The sequence below is a fragment of the Melanerpes formicivorus genome, unplaced genomic scaffold (assembly GCF_026170545.1).
Source record: "Melanerpes formicivorus ecotype bairdi unplaced genomic scaffold, bMelFor1.0.p_v2 SCAF_12, whole genome shotgun sequence".
Classification (NCBI taxonomy): domain Eukaryota; kingdom Metazoa; phylum Chordata; class Aves; order Piciformes; family Picidae; genus Melanerpes; species Melanerpes formicivorus.
The window spans coordinates 2933208-2951699 of record NW_027142364.1 but is presented as its reverse complement, the minus strand read 5'-3'; the positions used below and the strand labels follow the sequence as shown (position 1 = coordinate 2951699).

At 43.9% G+C, this 18492-nt stretch overlaps 1 protein-coding gene across 2 annotated transcripts; it reads left to right on the top strand.

Moving 5' to 3' along the window:
* The first annotated feature begins 2569 nt into the window (after positions 1-2569).
* LRRC34 (leucine rich repeat containing 34) lies at positions 2570-17120 on the top strand. Of its 2 annotated transcripts, XM_068144970.1 has the most exons (12): positions 2570-2653; positions 3278-3386; positions 6613-6734; positions 7625-7749; positions 7906-7970; positions 8652-8735; positions 10222-10350; positions 12022-12117; positions 13863-14017; positions 14107-14262; positions 16232-16358; positions 16501-17120. In XM_068144970.1, exons 2-12 carry the CDS (start codon positions 3303-3305, stop codon positions 16702-16704), a joined length of 1347 nt encoding a protein of 448 aa, XP_068001071.1. In that variant the 5' UTR covers positions 2570-2653; positions 3278-3302; the 3' UTR covers positions 16705-17120. The 2 variants fall into 2 exon arrangements, with proteins under 2 accessions (XP_068001071.1, XP_068001072.1); XM_068144971.1 differs by lacking the exons at positions 2570-2653; positions 3278-3386 and adding an exon at positions 6250-6313.
* The last annotated feature ends 1372 nt before the right edge of the window (positions 17121-18492 follow it).

The window sequence follows — 18492 nt, the reverse complement described above, 5'->3', positions numbered from 1 at the left end:
CTCCTCCTTGCTTGTCCTTGCTTATATTTGCCCTTCTTGTAAATGAAAAGAGCTCTGTATAATTTACTGCCCAATATCACTTTCTGGCTTTTGATCCTTTTCCTTTTTTCCCCTTCTTTTTTGTTTTTGCTACATTATAAAGTGCCAAGAAGGGTCCAATTCCCTTCAACATACACCACAATCTTTTGACCTGAAAAAGAGAAGAGAGGACAATCTGGTTACCTGGAGGAATAGGGGAAAAGAAAATAGTTGTGTGGAGCAGTACTACTGGTGTAAAAAAAGCCAGGCACATTATGGTCTCCAAAAGCCTTGTGTCTGTATTAGACTGCCTTTGTTTGCAGCTATGACAGACTGCCAACCACCTGGCTTTTCCTTCACTCTGTGTTATTTTTCCCAGGAGGAATGTTTTACCAGGAAGGACACAAACAGTGTACTCCTCCAGACCCTTTGAGCAGAGTAGCAAACGTCCATACATCTTTAAATGTCAGCTTTTAGTTCAGTTTGGGAGGAACACAGTATTTTATGAATAAATGATAGTCATTACAGAAAAGAGAGAAAGAATTTAGATTCAGAAGAATCAGAGACTGAGGATTTGCCTTTCCTTCCTTCTTGCCCATCTTTCTCTGAGCAAATGAATTCTGTGGCCCACTGGTGATACAGCCTGGTGTTCTTTTGGGAAAAAAGAAACCCAAACAAATCAAACCAAAAAGCATCACATAGTGTCTCTAGAGTCAAAGTATGATCCACAAGAGTGAAGGTGCCACCTGCATTGTCTTTAAGTAAAGCCTTGACTTTAAAGGATCTGAATTGTTTCAGAGGACAAGGAACCAAGGAAAGCTCCATTGCAAGTTGTAAGGGCTGTTCTGTGCCCACTGATTCTGACCTGGTGAGTCAGTGACAACTTTCTGGTGCATTTTTGAATGATGCCCAGTGCTGTTCCCTGATGGTTGCCCATATCCTGCCTTAACATGATCAGTGATAGAAGTACTGCTCCTAGCTGATGCAAATGGTGGTTTAAGATGCTTTTATGTTGCATAGTGCCCTGTAAGTTGTTCTGCAAAGTATCTATTATGAAAACTGCAGCTTTGTGTGTATATTGTGGTGGCTTTCTTAACACACCTACCTTTAACTTCATGGCCTTTCTACGCCTTTTTTCCTCTAAGTATTCCCAGATGGCAGCTGTCCCCTGGCAGCATACTTCAATTGGAGGGTCTGTCATGGGGTTCTCATCCACAAGTACCAGCTCCAGCTGCTGAAGACTGTCCAAATCCTCAGGCAGCTGGGACAGTTGATTGTTCTGAAGGAACAGCTTTTGCAAGCCTGAACACACAAAAGCAAACAGCTGTAGCACAAAGGACAGGAACAATGTGGAGTATTCCTGCATGTTCCCAGATGAGGCACAAACAGTTCAGTCTGTGCATGTAATGGACGTGTACATTGAACATCTCACCAGAGAGTTTAAAATCTGAAGTTTCTGCTCCCATATATAGAAAAATGGGACCCAGGCTCTCTTAGCAAAGCATTTGCTTCACAAGACTATTCACCTGGCAGCCAGGTGCCTAATTCAACTTTCAAAAATCTTGCCCATTAGCAGCCCACAGTGCTAATGGACTTAGCCACACAGAGATGCAATGGAGAACTAGGGAAGATGGAAAGACTGGGATGGGGATTACCTCTAGAGAGCCAGTTCCACACTACTGCTCTGGATTCACTGGTGCTGACCCATATCAGCATATCAGGGGGTCTGCTTAGAGCTGAGCTCTGGGAAACATCTTTTTCTCCAGACCCTGAGGTTGAGGGAAGTGATGGATGATGCCCTCCTGTCTGCTTGGCTTGGGTACAGCACTTCCCCCACCCTCCTAGTCCCTAACTTTTACCCTATTTGGCTCCTGTACAGTTACAGGATGAACCCTCAATGATGTGCTGCATTCCTTCCTTCCCTTCTCTCCCTCCTTCTTCCAAAATGCTTGCTGGTATTTGTGTCCTTAAGGGCACAAACACAAAGACTCTTTTTCACCTTGCATTTGGCACAAAGAGTCTGGGAGCTGCTTAAGGAGATTGTTGCGACAGTCCAACGTTTTCAAGTGGGTCAGTGAGCTGATAGCTGCAGGCAGATGCTCCAGACAATTATTCTCCATATGCAGTTCTTTCAGATTCTGGAAAATATGTGTGCATGAGTTTTAATAATTACAAGCTTTTCCTCTTAGCTTGAAATATAATCAATGTACAGAGGATATTAACAAACACAGAAGTAAGGTTTATAAACTGAGACACCACTGGGATGTCTACTAAACACAGGGATAGCACAATATGCAAACACTGAGGTTTGATATTGTTCCTGTGCTGCCAGCCTTGGCCTGATGCTGCACCATGTATCTGAAGAGGTTAGGAGAACCTTCATTCCTGCATTTGGGAGCAGGTGAAGTCCACAGAAGCACCATGCTGTGAGCAGACCAAGATCTTCTCCCTTCTATAGCTCCTACCTGCAATTTGCTGATGTCTTCTGGCAGACTTGTGAATTTAATTCCTTTATTTTGTCCCAGGTGTAATCTCTCTAATGACTCCAGGAGAAAGATTTCCTTTGGAAAGATACTAAATTGGTTTTCAGACAGGCCAAGACATTTCAAATTTGTCAGCTCTTTCACCTCCGCAGGTATCTAGACACAGTCATTAAAAAGACACATTATGTCAATTAAACAGCAATCTCTGGGATTTGCTTTTCAGGGGAAAAAATCTCCAAGAAAATACTGGGGAGCTGCATTACTGTTGATGGATGAGCACAGGATGTTCTGCTCATTAATGTAACATTATGCCTCACAGGATGGTGGAGATTTTGGCCAAAAAGGAAAAAAAATCCATATTGTTTGCTCTGCTGGAAAGATTTCTTAGGGGGATAACTTTATTTCTGAGCAGGAACATTAGTCTGCTTCTTCATTTCCTTTGTATGCACAGTGCAGGGGAGAGCAATGTAAATGAGTGAAATCTGAAAGGGATTGTTTTGCATGCATTACTACTTCTGTAAATTTAACCTTCAAGAAGAAAACCGCACAAGTGAAAATCTCCTTGGAAAAGAAAGCAGTGTTGCGTTGTGTCAAAAGGAAGGTGTATCCTGAGCTCTTAGAATGAGTATGCCCATGAATTGTGTTTCCCTGATAACAACACAGCTGTAGGCTGTACATAATTGCTCATTATCAAATGAACAGCAAACAGTAATGGTGTTAAAAGGCATTAACAATACCACATCCATTTTTAAATTGCCCTCTGCTCTGTTTTTCAGTTTGTGACGTATTGATTCTACGCAAATGCAGCTCTTATTTTCCAGCATGCACAGAAAAAGACACAAAAAGACTGAAGCAATCCCTTCACTCACTATTTCATCTTTACAGGTCAGTGTTTCCACCTCCCTGTTATTCTAGTGGGTCCAAAGAAGGGCAACAAAGCTGGTAACAAGTCCTATGAGGAGTGCCTGAGGGAACTGGGGTAGTCTAGTCTAGAGAAAAGGAGGCTGAGGGGATACCACCTTACTTTCTACACCTACCGGAAAGGAGGCTGGAGCCAGGTGGGGGGCTGTCTCTTCTCCTGGGTAGCAGGTGACAAGACAAGAGGAAACAGCCTTAAATGGCTCCAAGGGAGGTTTAGGTTGGACATTAGGAAAAATTTCTTCACCAAAAGGGTAGTCGGGGTTGCTCAGGGAAGTGGTGAAGTCACCATCCCTGCAGGCATTTGAAAGACATGCAGATGTAGTGCTGAGGTTTAGCGGTGAACTTCGTAATGTTATGTTAATGGTTGGAATTGATGATCTTTAAAGGTCTTTTCCAGCCTAGATGATTGTATAATTCTCTCTCTGCCTACTCAGATGTCAGTAACAGCAAGTAGCCCAAGCAAAGGTGCATACAAGGTGGAACATGCCTTCTCACTCTAGTAGGGAAGGTGACACTCAGTTTGTGATGAAAAAATTGGATTTTGCAAAAGGGGGGGTATCAATAAAATAAAAATGAAAGCAAAGGAACAAATACCTCCTGTATGTGATTGTCATCCAGGGCCAGTTCTTCTAGACTTGTCATAGTGCATATTCCTTTAGGAATCTCATCAAAGCAATTTGCACTCAGATCTAGTATCTTGACACTGGTTAATCTGGTGAAGGACCTAGGTACTTTACTCAGGCCAGTGTTCCTCAGGTAAACACGGGAAAGGGATGGCCAGCAGCAGATCTGACGTGGGAACTTCTCCAGGCTGTTACCAGACAGCCTGAGTTCTCTCATTTCAGTGAGATTCTTCAAACCTGCAGGAAGCTTGTGCAGGAGATTATGAGACAGATCCAGCACAGCCAGTTTCTGGCAATATTGCAGTGTAGGAGGAATGGAGGATAAGTTATTAAAAGCTAAAAATAGCTTAACTAGGTTTATCAAAAAGCCTACCTCTTCTGGGATGAGACTGATTAGGTTTTGTTCCAGATCTATTATTTCTAAACTAGCAATATAACAAAGCTCCTTGGGAAAACTCTCCAATCCATTTTTCTGGAGGTAAATTTCCTTGAGTTTTGTCAGGTTCACTGTTTCTTTAGGCAGACACTTGAGATTATTGTCAGAAAGGCCAAGCAGTTCGACATGACGAAGGCACTCACAGATCTGCACCGGGAGTTCGTGCAAGTTTGTTTTATAGAGCCTGAGCTGACGGAGGGACTGCAACTTGCTGATAACTGGCAGCGAACTGCTGGAGAGGGGATTGTTGCTTAAATCTAAGCTCTGAAGACATTTCAGATCCCCCAGTTCTTCACATATGTCCTTTATGTTATTGTGATCCAAGTAGAGGATCTTCATGTGCCTCAGGCGATTGATGTCCTTGGGGATGCTTATGATCAGGTTCTTTTCCATGTGCAACTCTTCCAGATATTCTAGACTCAACATCTCTGGTGAGATAGTTTGCAGTTGCTTATTGGCTAAATCAATAAAAAATACCCTGTCAGTGACATGTGTGGGAGGAAGATCTTCATTATCTGGCACTTCATTCACTGCTATTTCTTGTGCAGTCTCAACATGGTCATCCTCACAATCAAAAGAATCAGCTTTAGGGCAGTGAATGCCCTCTGCACTGGCCTCCTGGCTCTGCTGAGACTCAGCCATCTCTGCTCCTTAATTTTAATTTCTGAAGAGAAAAACATGAAAAACCAAGAGTAGTCAGAGACCTTCCCATACTTAATAAATACTGGAAAAATTAGGGACATTTACGGACAAGTTCTAGTCTCAGTTGTACCCCCACAAAAGGCTGCTTGTGTTTGTCAAGATCAAAACATGCAGCACATACAGGAGGACTATGTATTTGAATTCCCGTGCATCCACAACAGCCAGATTTGGAGAGTGACCTTATGAAGTCAGGGCAGTTGGACTGGACAAAGCTGCCCCCTTGGGACTTGAAAGCCTCCATTTATAAATACTGACTGAGATCTGTCTTCACCTGTGCTGACTGTGAGACTGGAAGAATCTTACTGTGAAAAGCTTGCATCTTGTTCTGTATCAGCAGTTTCTGAACCAGAGAGATGCCAGTGAATCTGATATTTAATATCAGCAAGTTGTACTCATGCTGACAGCAAAAGAGCGAGAGGTGAGAAGGGGCGACTACTTGACTGCTTCTGATATCTGGACAGAAGAAACCTTTCAGCTGACATTTAAGGAGTAATTGACAGTTAGGAAGCAGCTGTCAGGACATCAGGTGGGAGATAACGTTTTATGCAGCTGTAAGTACACTGTGAAGATGTCACCTTTCCAGAGATGGGCTGTTTCCAGGTGCCACCGGGATAAGAACAACTAAGCAAACGCCATGGGGAAGGATCCCTGCGGGGCTTCCCAGTGTTAACTCAGATGTGTTTATAGCCCCACAGTCTGTGGGACAGGAGGGCTTGTGATCCCAGCCCACCCCTCCTGCCAGCGAGGGCAGTGGTCAAGGCTGTAGGATTTCTTTGGTGGGAAGGACGGGGACAGGCAGCTCTGGAGTGACTGCTAATCCGTGTAACCAGGGAAGGTTTTGCAGAGGCTCCTTGGAGGACGCCGGCAGACCAGAGTAGGTCCTGGGGGCGAGCTGACAGAACCCTGCCAGGCGGCCGCTGCGGAGGGGCGCCGCAGAGCGCGGCAGAGCGCAGGGGTGGGAGTGCGGTGGGGCCTCCTGCCAGGGCCCTGGGCCTGGCTCCCCGCCGCTCCCCCGCGGAGGGCTCAGGTTGCCCTCCTTGGAAACAGGATCCGCGACCAAACATAACCTCGGGGCAGAGCTCAGCCGTGGGGCAGGCACTGCAGGGAGAGGGTGCAGGTAGATCGCTCAGGTAGGCCAGCTGTTTTGCAGGGGGGGAAAGCCTTACCTCTGTGAATACTAATCCTCTCTTAGCTCAGATCCTACGAGGTGGCATACCAGAAACGGCCACAAATCCACATTCTTTTCCTTGGGCTTTTCCTGTCTGTCTGGATCGATCAGTCGTTCTTGTGTTAGATATCAAGAGCTGTAACCCTTTTCAGTCAAGCCCATTTTTACTGTTGTACAGAGCCTGGCACAATAGCACTTGGGGCCATGGTGATGTTGCTAGGCTGCCTTAATGATGCAGTAACACTTTGGTTTGTTTTCCAGCAGGTCATGTCAGTTCGTCCAGATCTTCATCAGCAGTATGTTCAGTCCTGCCAAAGCTTGGGCCATCCTGAAAACCCCTTCATTGCTCATGTGCTTCAAGAAGTTGATAAAGATGATAAAATGTAAGGAAATAACAGACAGCATGTTTCAGATGCTTCTGAAAGCCTTAAATGAGATAGCAGGGCAAGGAATTAAACAAGACAGTTCATGCAGTTTCAGGCTTAAACATAAATCATATTTAGCATTTACTGCTGAAGTTCTGGTTTGACTCATCTTGACACCATCTTGGCAGAAGTTTGCAGCTATATATCCCTTCTGAGCAGCTTTACAAGCAGTGAAATCAAAAAAAGTGAAAAACGTACAGGATGGTGCCTTTATGTCCCTTAAAGAAGGCAAACCAAGTGTCTACTCATCCTAGCTCCCTTCCTTTTGTCTCACTGCTGTTTAAAAAGCCTCAGCTGCATCCAATTAGGTTGCAGCTGGTAATGGTCTCCTGAACCTTCTCTGAATCCTGCCAAGGTATTAACCATTCAAACTCTCTCTTGTTCTGTGACTTGGTAGGGTTTCCTCTCATGGATGCTCCTGGTGTCAAAGTTAATTGTTCTCTGGTGAGAAACCTTGAGCCCTGGGAAATGCTTAGGTTTTGATCCTGAGGGCAGGTTAGTGTAAATAATAGAAAGGGAACAAGTGATAAGAGGAAGCCGAAGTAACCTCCAGGACAGCCTTTGCATCTGTCTGTCTTCCCCTCATCTTGTGTCTTCATGCTTTCTGTGCTGGTATGCTGAGCGTGGTCTCACAGCTGTGCAGTGTCTTCAAAATATCAAAAAGGGCAGTTAGGAGGAACAACTTGAATTGTGTTGTCTGTCATGGTGTTACCAAAGGTAGGGGCAGCAACTAACTGTGTGCAAACACATCAGTGAGGGCAAGAATGGATACACTTCTTAGGTGGAAAAAGAATTGTTTTTTCTGTGTCATTTTTCTTCCCCCCTGTAATTATATTTTTATGTTACAGCAAAGGGACAAAAGGGATCACAGTGAAAATAGCTGGAAATAATCGTCTTGTGCCTGTGCAGAGAGTTACAGATGATGATCTTCAAGTTCTTGCCTCTGTCTTACACAATTCTGTGTTTGTCACAGGTAAGCTTTTTTCATGTGTTTGACATTGCTGTGCCAATACAAGAAAACATAAACACTCTTGATTTTAGCCTTAGTTCATCTTGATTTCTTTTTGCTTAGAGATCACTTAGTGGCAGATACACATTTGTCACATTCTTAATTCTTCATCTTTTTCAGGTTTGGATCTTAGGTGTAACGTATTGACTGATGCTGGAGCAAAGCATGTGGCAACATTCCTCCAGGTGCCAAAGTGATATTTATCTTTCAGCAATTTGTAATATATTTGGCTATGGTAATATTTATATGTGGAAAGAAGAATGCATGAGTATGGCAAAATTCCATACCCAACTCCATCTCAATGGAATCTCAGGTTGTATTCTCTGAGGAGGTTTTTAATTTCCTGGCCATTTGGTTTGGGTGTGGAATAAACCGGGGGTGGGGGTGGGGGTGTTAGGCTTACAGATCAATTCAACAAAGGAGGTAATGGTAGTGTCATGTGTGCCAGGGCCCCTGTTTTAGATATTTTTAACATCTCTGTTGGCTTTTTTGTGGACCTGCACATAGGGAACTTAAATGGCACCTTTTCGTCATTGTAAGCACTTGAATACAGTCGGAAAATGATGTTTCCATTTGTTGCCTGTGTTCCTGGAGCTCAGGAAAGGCTATTAAATTCACAAAATGCTTGAAGATCTGCATCTGAGCTTGACCATCTGCCTTGTTTAATCATGCTAAGCATGCAGGTTTCTATGTGGTTCCTGTAAACCTCATGAGGGCCTGCACACTGTGCTCTTCAACTGCTTCTCCAAATTGGGCTGCTTGAAATGCAGCAAAGGACAGAGACATGTATGATGAATCTCTTCCTTGAAAAATGCAGACATGCTCTGGAAAAAGCCTCATTGCTTTCTGCTTTGTTTGTCCCTCAGGAAAACTCCAATCTGTGCTACCTTAACCTGATGTTTAATGACATTGGCACAAGTGGAGCAGAGCTGATAGCAACAGCGCTCCATGTGAGTATTTGTCTGGGAGATGCAGACAATGGCATCTGGTCTGACATTTTTGCTTTTGATGAACAGTACTGGTCGTCCTGCCAAGATCAGAGCTGGCTGAAAGGGCCCTCTGTCTTCAGTCTATTCAGTGGTTTGCTGTATCATAGGGGTTGCTTCTTTTCCCAAGGCAGACTTCAGAAATCAGATTTCACACAAGAGAAAGTTGTGCTGCACTGCTATTAACACTTAATTAATTATCATAACTATTACAGCTGGGTTTTTCTGTGTAAAATATGCTGTGGAATCTGTAATGCCACCAGTTCATCCCTTATTGAAAAATAAATACATTTGAGTCCATTTGCCTTCACCTTGATGCCAATGTTTGTCTTGATTCAAGATGTCTGAGGCATGTTTTCAAAGCTTGGCCTTGCAGCAGCAGCATAAAAACATTTGTTATTTTTAATGTGGTTTCCCAAGGAAACGAGGCTTGTGTGTAAGATCATTGTGTTTGTGAAATGAGACTCACGTGAGCTCTTTCTTCCTTCTTCACACTCTTTGAACTGATTTCAGCTAAATTTGACAGGCCTCCAAAACTCTACAGTGGCTTCCAAACAACCCCCAAAACTATTTGTGCAGCCGCACGGCAGCATTGGCTGGGTTTGCTGAGCAGGCTGGTGGCAGGATGTGACCTACAGCCCCATGGCTGTGCCACGAAGATGCTCTCTAGTGAGATTCTGCAGCCAGGAAAGGGGTATTGGGGACATATGGATGATGTAAAAGCTGTATGAAATCAGGCTGTGTTAGTTCTGCTGCTCACAGAACTATTTGTTTTGCAATTAGTCAATCATAATCTGTGGTAATGAGTGACTACGGTGGTACTGAGGAATTAAACCCACAAAACTACTCTGCATTTCATTTAGGGCTTTGATAGTGATCAGGTATTTCATATCCATTGAAATTATGTGCAGGGTGAGGGGAAAGATGATGACTTTTCTGTCACTTCATCAGAACTTTATATAGGCAACAAAGTATCCAGTCCTATAGAGACTTCCACGCTGCTTTGTGACACTGCTTTGTGTCTCTGCCAAGCTGTCCTACTGAATGTGACCAGCTCCACTGAGCTGTGACTGTTTATGTGAATTAAGAGCATGACAAATAAAGCAAAAAGCAAACTGTCTTCTTGTTTAAAATGCAGTTTTGGTATCATTTGCATTTCAGCTGCCAATTTAGGTAGGAATATCTGCTTGGATTAGTTTCCTGATTGTGAAGTTTGTGAACTGGGAAGAAAAAAAAAACTTTTCAAATACTTGAGTTTTGCTTCCAGACTCTCCTCCACTGAGAGGAGCCTGAGCCAGCTGCATAATCAGTGTTATCACTTAGACATAATTCTTCTGGAGGGATGTTTTCTCTTTGTGTGACAACCAGCAGGATTCACAGGGAAAAGGACAGTGGTAGTTTTCAGGCCAGTTAAAAGGAATTGTTATTTTGTTCTTATTATTTTGTCTAGAGGAATGAAACTCTTAAGTATTTGAGAATGACTGGAAACAAAATAGCAAACAAAGGTGGGATGTTCTTTGCTTCAATGCTGCAAATCAATTCAACCTTGGAGAAGCTGGATCTTGGAGACTGTGATGTGGTGAGTAACCCAGTAAAATTATCAGCAACGGCATAAGGCTATTACAAAAGTCCTGCACTGCTTAATGATGGGAAAATGCCCTCCGTTGTCCTTGATTTTACATGTTGTGATAGCTGGAGGTAACGCAATATATAATACTGCAATGCCTGCTTGGAAAGGCATGCCACATAAAACACCTGTGAAGTCATAACAAGATATATTCGAGCCACTATGTCCCTGGGAGTTCAGGGGCATGCCTTTCACATTCTCCAAGTTTTGGTTTTGCTGCTTGTTTTTGTTATACTGTCTAGGTACTGTGTAATTCACATTGAAGAACTGACTTCTTGTTCCCTAGAGGTTCTTTTCCTTCTAAATTATGCAGAGCTGTAATGGCTGAAGTCACCCAGTCCCAAAGCTCTGTCGCTCCTATGAGAGCTTGATCCATAAAGGACATAGGCACAAGAGTGTTGAATTGAGAGAAAGATACCCAGTTTGATCTCAGGTAACTTGCCACCTCCTAGAGCTGAGTGCTGAGACTTATTACACAGTGCACAGGGAAAGTCACAAGGGTAGGAATGGGTCAATGCACTAAGGAGGCACTTCCCACTCTGGCCAGTAAAAGCTTTAAAAAAACCTCTGGGCTACAACAGGAAATACCAATTTGAGCTGTGAGCCTCCTGACGCACAGCCCCAGGGCCCTGACTCATGGTGTGTCCTTGTCCAGAGGGGCTAGAAGGTAGAAGTGGTTCACTGCCCAGGAAGATTTGGCCCTGGATCTTCCCCTCCAGGAGAATGCTCTCACCAAGTTAGAAGTGAAATTCACAGGCCACTTTCATCCTTCCTGTTCAGGGTGTTCATCCTTTCAGGAGATAATGAAGTGTGTGCTGTGTGGAGTAAGTTTGATTGTCACCTGGAGGCAGGGAGAACACTGGGATAAGATAAAAATGTTATTAAATTTGTTTCTTGGCATGACAGAGTTTGCTCCTAAACTAGCAGGGGGAATATTTCTTAGAAACTGAGAAGGGCGTTATGAAAACATAAACAAGGAAAAGATGAACCAGTGTGGGATTTATTTGAAAGCTTGGTAGGGAGTTGATAGAAAACTGATTTTAAGCATAATAGCTTTGGGTGTAGAACAGCCTGATTGGAAAATAATGTAAATATGAATAAGTGAGCAAATGAGAAGGAAATGCAAACATCTGAACTGGGCTGGATTCTATCTAGACTGGCACTACTTTATATCACATTAATTCATATTTGCTATTAATTTACCTAGTGGATAAATGTTACCTAAGGATCTACCAAAGACCTCAGAGAGCACACAGAAGGTGATTTCAATTAATGAATCTGGAAAACCAAAACACAGGATCAATGAAATGGACAAGGATCTTGGAGATGCATTATTCTTGTTCTTTATTTTCTGAGTTGCCAACTCTCCTGGTCACTTGTACTTCTTAGTCTGATCCCACTCTATTCCACAGGGAGTTGATATTGGTGTTAATCATCAGAAAATACATTGTCTGCTGCACTTGCATCTCCCCAGAGAACATGGAGGCAGAAATAATAGTGTTTCAACCTCAGCCTATTTGATAGAACTGCTGACAGTCAGTTCTAAGAAGTCCTGGTAATTTGGTAGCTCAGTCTATACTTTGGACAGGTTTCTCTAAAGAGTTTATTTCTTTTCCTTTCCAGGGTACCCAGTGTCTAATAGCCATAGCAACAGCCCTGACTCAGAACCAATCACTCAAAGCAATTAACTTAAATCGTCCTTTACTGTACAGCCAAGAGGTATGTGTGCAGATGGTGGTGGCAGCTCAGAGAGAGAAGCATCACTAAAGGCAGAACTGATGTATTTATGGACAGCTGAACTACAGCTCCCTGGGCTTCTTTACGAAGTGAAGGGAATGGTTGCAGAGATACTCTTTGTTTTCTCTTTGCGTGCCAAGTTCTGTGCAGTCGCAGCTGCCCCTCTTCAGCTAGAAGGTTCATTTTAAAAACAGCTCTTTCTTGGCACATGCCATTTGTTAAATCGTGGGCTAAGGGTATTGGTGAACCAAGCATTCCTTCTGCTGCTGCATGGAGAGTGTTGTGCATTGAGAGAGATTTAGCAGGAAATAAAGAGGCAGAATAAAAGACTGCTGTGTACCTGAGCAGCGATACATGGGCCACTGCCAGAGCTGCAGCCTGAAGGAGAAAGTCACGCTGACAACTTGTCCTATTCTCACTGACAACTCGTCATGACACTGCACCCTGAGCTGCAGGGCTGTCACTTGCAGCTTCTGTACGTTGCTGGTCCTGCTGAAGTCCTGGCTATTGAGCTGTTTGTGGTGGTGATTTTACCAGTCCAGCAGCAGCTGCCAGATGTCTGCAGTAGGTACAGCATTTTCCTGATGGCATGATAATGAAATTGAACTGATCATACTAGTTTCACAGTTTAAACAGATTTTAATTGTTTCTTTTCTTGATCTGCCTAAAGCCAGATTAAGAAGTCAGTTTAAACTATTATAGGCCAATAAGGGCCTGGTCTGTATCTGTGGAAGACTATTTGCCATTGTGCCCACCTTCAACTCTCAAATTTCTTGAGGCCTCAGGGTTGTTGCTTTATTTTTGCCTCTCAGTATTCACAGAGGTATTTTCTTAACTAAATAGGACATCTTTAAAACAAACTTAACTTTGGCTTACAGTGACAGGACATCTTTTTGCCCATAGCAATCATTTTTATGAAATCATAGGTTAGAGTCGTGACAAAATGCTTTTAATGTTAGTGAAGGCTGACTCAAACATCCAGTTTTTGAAGAGCAATGACTGGGAGGCAAACTGATTAGACATAATGATTCAAACATTGATGCCCCTGGTGTTTGCAGGGTTGTGTATAGTACTGTAAACCTGCAAATGCCTTTCTAGTATTTTTTTAATTTTCAGAGTTATCATCTTATTTTCTGTTTATTTTTGGTACAAAGCTGCAATATGTGAAAAAGGACACCACTGCTAGCTGTGCAGCTCCCTTTCAGAATCAGAGAATGGTCTGGGCTGGAAGGGACTTCCAAAGGTCATCTAGTCCAACCCCCCCTGCAGTGAGCAGGGGCATCCTCAACTAGATCAGGTTTCCCAGAGCCCTGTCAAGCCTCACCTTGAATATCTCCAGGGACTGGGCCCCAACCCCCTCCCTAGGCAACCTGTTCCAGTGTTGCACCAACCTCATGGTAAAGAACTTGTTCCTAACATCCAATCTGAATCTGCTCTTCTCTAGTTTGAAGCCATCGCCCCTTGTCCTATTACTTCAGGCCATTGCAGACAGTCTCTCTCCATCCTTCTAGTAGGCCCCCTTCAGGTACTGGAAGGTCATTATTAGGTCTCCTCAGAGCCTTCTCTTCTCCAGGCTGAACAACCCCAGCTCCCTCAGCCTGTCTTTGTAGCAGAGGTGCTCCAAGCATCTGATGGTTTTGTGGCCCTCCTCTGCACCTGCTTTATTGGAAGAAGACCATGTCTTATCCTAAAGTAGAGCTTAATAATAAATGAGTTTATATTTTTAGGAAGAGACCACAGTTCACATAGCTCTGATGTTGAAAACCAACCCTTCTCTTGTGGAGCTACACTTGTGCAAGCATGAAATGAAAAACTTTGGTGTAGAGCGACTGTGTGAAGCACTGTATGAAAACTCCAGCCTGAGATACCTTGATCTTGGCTGGTAAGAGTTGTTAAGTGACACAACCCTGATTAACATTAGAGCCTCATTTTCTTAGCCCTCTTAAAAATCTGTATGCATCTCTCTTTCAGTAATAAAATCAGCCGTGATGGTGTAAAGTTTCTGGGAGAACTACTAAAGCGGAACCAAACCCTGGAAATCCTAGATCTTGGTGCAAACAGAATAGAAGATGCTGGAGCCACCTACCTGAGTGAAGCCTTGGCTTGGTACAACAGGACTCTTCGAGCGTTAGTATCATAGAATGACTTGGGTTGGAAGGGACTTTAGAGATCATCCTCTCCAACCTCCTCACCATGCGCAGGGATGCCTCTCAACTAGACTTGGCTGCTCAAGGCTCATCCAACCTGGCCTTGGACACCCCCAGAGAGGAATCATCCCCAGCCTCCCTGGGCAGCCTATTCCAGAGTCTCACCACTCTCATACTGGAGAACTTCTTCCTAAAATCCAGTTTAGACCTACTCTCCTTCATCTTCAAACTATTTCCCCTTGTTCTACCACTAGACACTCTTACGAAAAGTCCCTCTCCAGCCTTCCTGTAGGATTCCTTCAGGTACTGGAAGGCAGCTATAAGGTCCCTCAGGAGTCTTCTCTGGGCTGAAGAGCCCCAGCTCCCTCAGCCTATCCTCATAGCAGAGGTGTTCCAACCCGTGGATCATCCTTGTAGCCCTCCTCTGAGCTTGCTCCTTTTTATGATGAGGACACCAGAACTGGCTGCAGTATTCAGGGTGGGAGTCTCGCAAGAGCAGAGTAAAGGGGCAGAATCCACTCTCTTGACCTGCTAGCCACACTCCTCTTGATGCAGCCTAGGTTATGTTAGTATTTACACAACTTCCCCAGAGACTGCAGGTGTAATGACTCAGAGCATTAGGAACTCATGTTTTTTGCAGTGGCCGATCTGACATCAGAACTGTGTGCTTTGGTGATAATCAAAATGAAAAAGTCACCAAGTTCCAACCTTTTTGGTCATTTTTTTTCCTTCTCAGGGAAAAAAGGAACCTATGAGTGATAGATTGGGTGGGATTTCTTTGCTAAGCACAGGTATCTCCTGCCATGTGAGATCATCCAAGGCCTGTGGCACTTCTTGGGTGCTGGAGGTGAGCCACAGGTCCTCTCAGAGCCCTACAGCTGGAGACCTATTATATGTTTCAGACAGCATAGGAGGCCTGTGTCTGGTATCTCAGTGAAGTCCCCTGTAGGTTCACATGAGTTAAAGGAGTGATCACTAGGCCATGACAATGACGTTCAGTCTGCATGCTAACACTTCCTGTTCACCTTCCCACGCTGCGAGGCCTGCTCATACTCATTCTATCCCCATTTCCTTATACTGCTTTTTCTCATCTTGTATCCATTGCTGTGTGGCCTGACATACACTTGGTCTTCTGTTTCAGGGGGTTTTGGATGAGTTGTGTAGTGGTTCATCTCAGATATGATTCACAGCTTTTAGTCATTCTAAGGGAGATGTAGGGGGAAGGCAAATAGGTCTGTGACACAGGCAAAACCAAACAAGAGCTGTAGGTCTTCAGAATTTTGAGATAAATCAGATTCCATGCAGGGATAAGGCACTGTATTTGTTGATTTCTGATCTTCAACACTTAAGGAAATCCTCTGTTGAAGTTAGCTTCCGGGTGAACCCAAAAGAGCTCTAATCTCTCCATCAGGGTGCTTTTGTAGCTGGCCTTAAACCCTGCGCTGGCAGGATGTGAAAGCTGATCAAAGGTGTTACCTGAAGCCATTAGTTTTAAGTAGCAGACTGAGGAGGTGGCGGCTGGTAGGTGCCTCTGAAAGCCTTCCAGGTTCTCTAATATAAAAATAACTGCCACTCCACAAAGATCAAAGCTTAGCCTGGATGAATGCCAAGGCTTGGGCTTCAAAGCAGGCTAGAGATGAGACCTGGCCACCATGTAGTACTGACACCGAAGAGCTAAATAGTGAACAACCTGGCTGCAGGAGTCATGGAACTGCCTTGGGAAATAGCACAAGTCCATGGTCCCTACTGCATTCAGCAACCTGAAACAGATCTTATAGTAGGGCTGGCCTTGACACAAATAATTACATTATCAATGACAAATGTGTCAATATATCTAAGGATGAGATCTAAAATAAGAATCAATCACAGTTAAACTCTTGGTTTTAGCTAGGAGATGGGAATTCTGTGGTTTGGCACACATTTGCATAACTGTTTTCCCTCTTCATTAGGTTGTCAGTGGTAAACAATGGTCTAAGTGGCAAAGGACTGGTGGCTCTTTCAGTTGCAATGAAAACAAACAGGGAGCTTTCCTGTATTTACATCTGGGGGAACAAACTGGATGAAGCCACCTGTGTGGTAAGTGTTTGAACTCCTCTAAGAGGATTGGGGTTGGTTTGGTTACTGAACTGATCTCCTATTGCCTGCTGTCTTCTAGAGCTTTCACCACAATCCATGTGGACTACTCTCTGTGTCATGTTCTTGCTTTAATTAATTTCAGGCATTTTCAGAATTGATTCAGACAGGCCGCCTGAAACCTAATTGTACAGACGTGAGCCCATACGAGGTGGATGGGCATGTTCACCTTGCAGAGCTCTCCCACGGCCTTCAGAAGCATTACTACTGGACACCAAGCTGGGGGGAGGAGACAAACAAAGATGCTAATGCCAGTCTGGCAATTGCAGCTGTTACAGAGTACCTGTGAATGAGGTAGTAGCTTGATGTGCTCTGTATGCCTCGGCTTTCCCTGTCTGTTTTTGAGTAAAATATTATCAGTATCGAACTTGCTGCATGTTTCTTCAGGGTCTTTAGTCTAGAAGGAAGAAGAAATTCTTCACAGAAAGAGTGATTGGCCATTGGAATGGGCTGCCCAGGGAGGTGGTTGAGTCACCATCATTGGAAGTGTATAGGAAGAGACTGGATGGGGCACTTAGTGCCATGGTTTAGTTGATCAGATGGTGTTGGGTAATAGGTTGGACTTGATGATCTTGAAAGTCTTTTCCAAACTGATTAATTCTATTCTAAAATAGTTTGAAATGGCATTAGAGGTTAAAATACCAAACAGATGACCTTAAAACTTGTTGCTGAATAATGCCCAGTGTAAGAGCCTATTAAATGTTAAAGTGCTTTAATTTTGCTGCAGTGATTTCTATTGCACACCGTCTCCTTTGCCTTACTACAACCAGGGAGGTTGTCAATGCCCCCCTTCCTGGAGGTGTTCAAGGCCAGGTTGGATAAGGCCTTGAGCAATCTGGTCTGGTGGAAGGTGTGCCTGCCCATGGCAGGAGGGTTGGAACTGGATAATCTTTAAGGTCCTTTCTAACCCAGCCCATTCTATGAATCTATGAACTAGCTGTAGTTTCAGGGTTCCCAGGTGAAAACATCTTCACCACAGCATAGCACAGAGAGCAACACAAACTAGGTATCCTTATCAGTAGAAGGGAGTAAAACAGTCACTGGCCAGAGGAATGTTTGGACTGCAGCAGTGCAGATACATGAGCTGAGCCCTCAGTTGCTGAACTGCTCCACTCCATCTAAGAAACTTTCTCAGATCAGGATTTTTATCAAGGGCTTCTCATTTACCAAAGATGCAGAGGCTGGATCACAGAAGCTGCAGAGCCTATGGATGGAGTATTATGACCACAGGATCTTCTTACACAGGGCTGCTACAGAGGAAATGCTGCCAGTGCCCTTCCTGGGCTGTGGTCTCTGCAGTTGGGTGTTTGTGTTGCAGGGAAAGCCCACAGGTGACATTGCTGTGTCTCTGCCAGCTGCGGTACAGCCAGGTGGATCAAACTGACAAAATCTTACACTCAGGACTGTTTCTGGACTGTTTCTGGGCAGCAGCTTGGCTTGACAGCAAAGGAGATGTGCTACAGAACAAGGTTCCTGGTGAAGCTGAGAGGTTTGGGTAAATCATTTGTTGCTACTGTGCTCTGTATACTCTCCTTCTATGTAGTGATTGCATGCTTTGGAGCTGCTTCTAAGAGGGACCTCTTTAAAAAAAAACAACTTAAATGAATTATAATGCTGGGATGTTAAAACCAGTGAACCCGAGTTTGCTGGGATAGAAATTATATTTCAATTAACTTGCAGCATGTACTACAACTGAAGAAGACCACCAAACTTGGTGTCATTATACCCTACTTTGTCAGAGAGGTTGGACTAGATGATCTCCAGAGGTCCCTTCCAACCCCCACCATTCTGTGATTCTCTGATTGTTTCTTCTGGTCTCCTGAACACTGTTTAAAAAGCTTTCTCTCGTTATAGCCATGCGGCAACTCCTGCACAGAAATCAGACAATGTAAACATATTGTGGTAGTTAAACATTGTTGAATGGTTTGGATACAGACTTTGTAGAAGTTTGGGAATCTCTCAGCTCATTTCCTTTTTCCACCCACGCTGCTGGTGCCTGTTGAAGTGACTGGATTTATACTCCTAAATAAAATCACCAAGGACAGCAGAAGTCTGCATTAGGAGAAAGCCTTTGAGC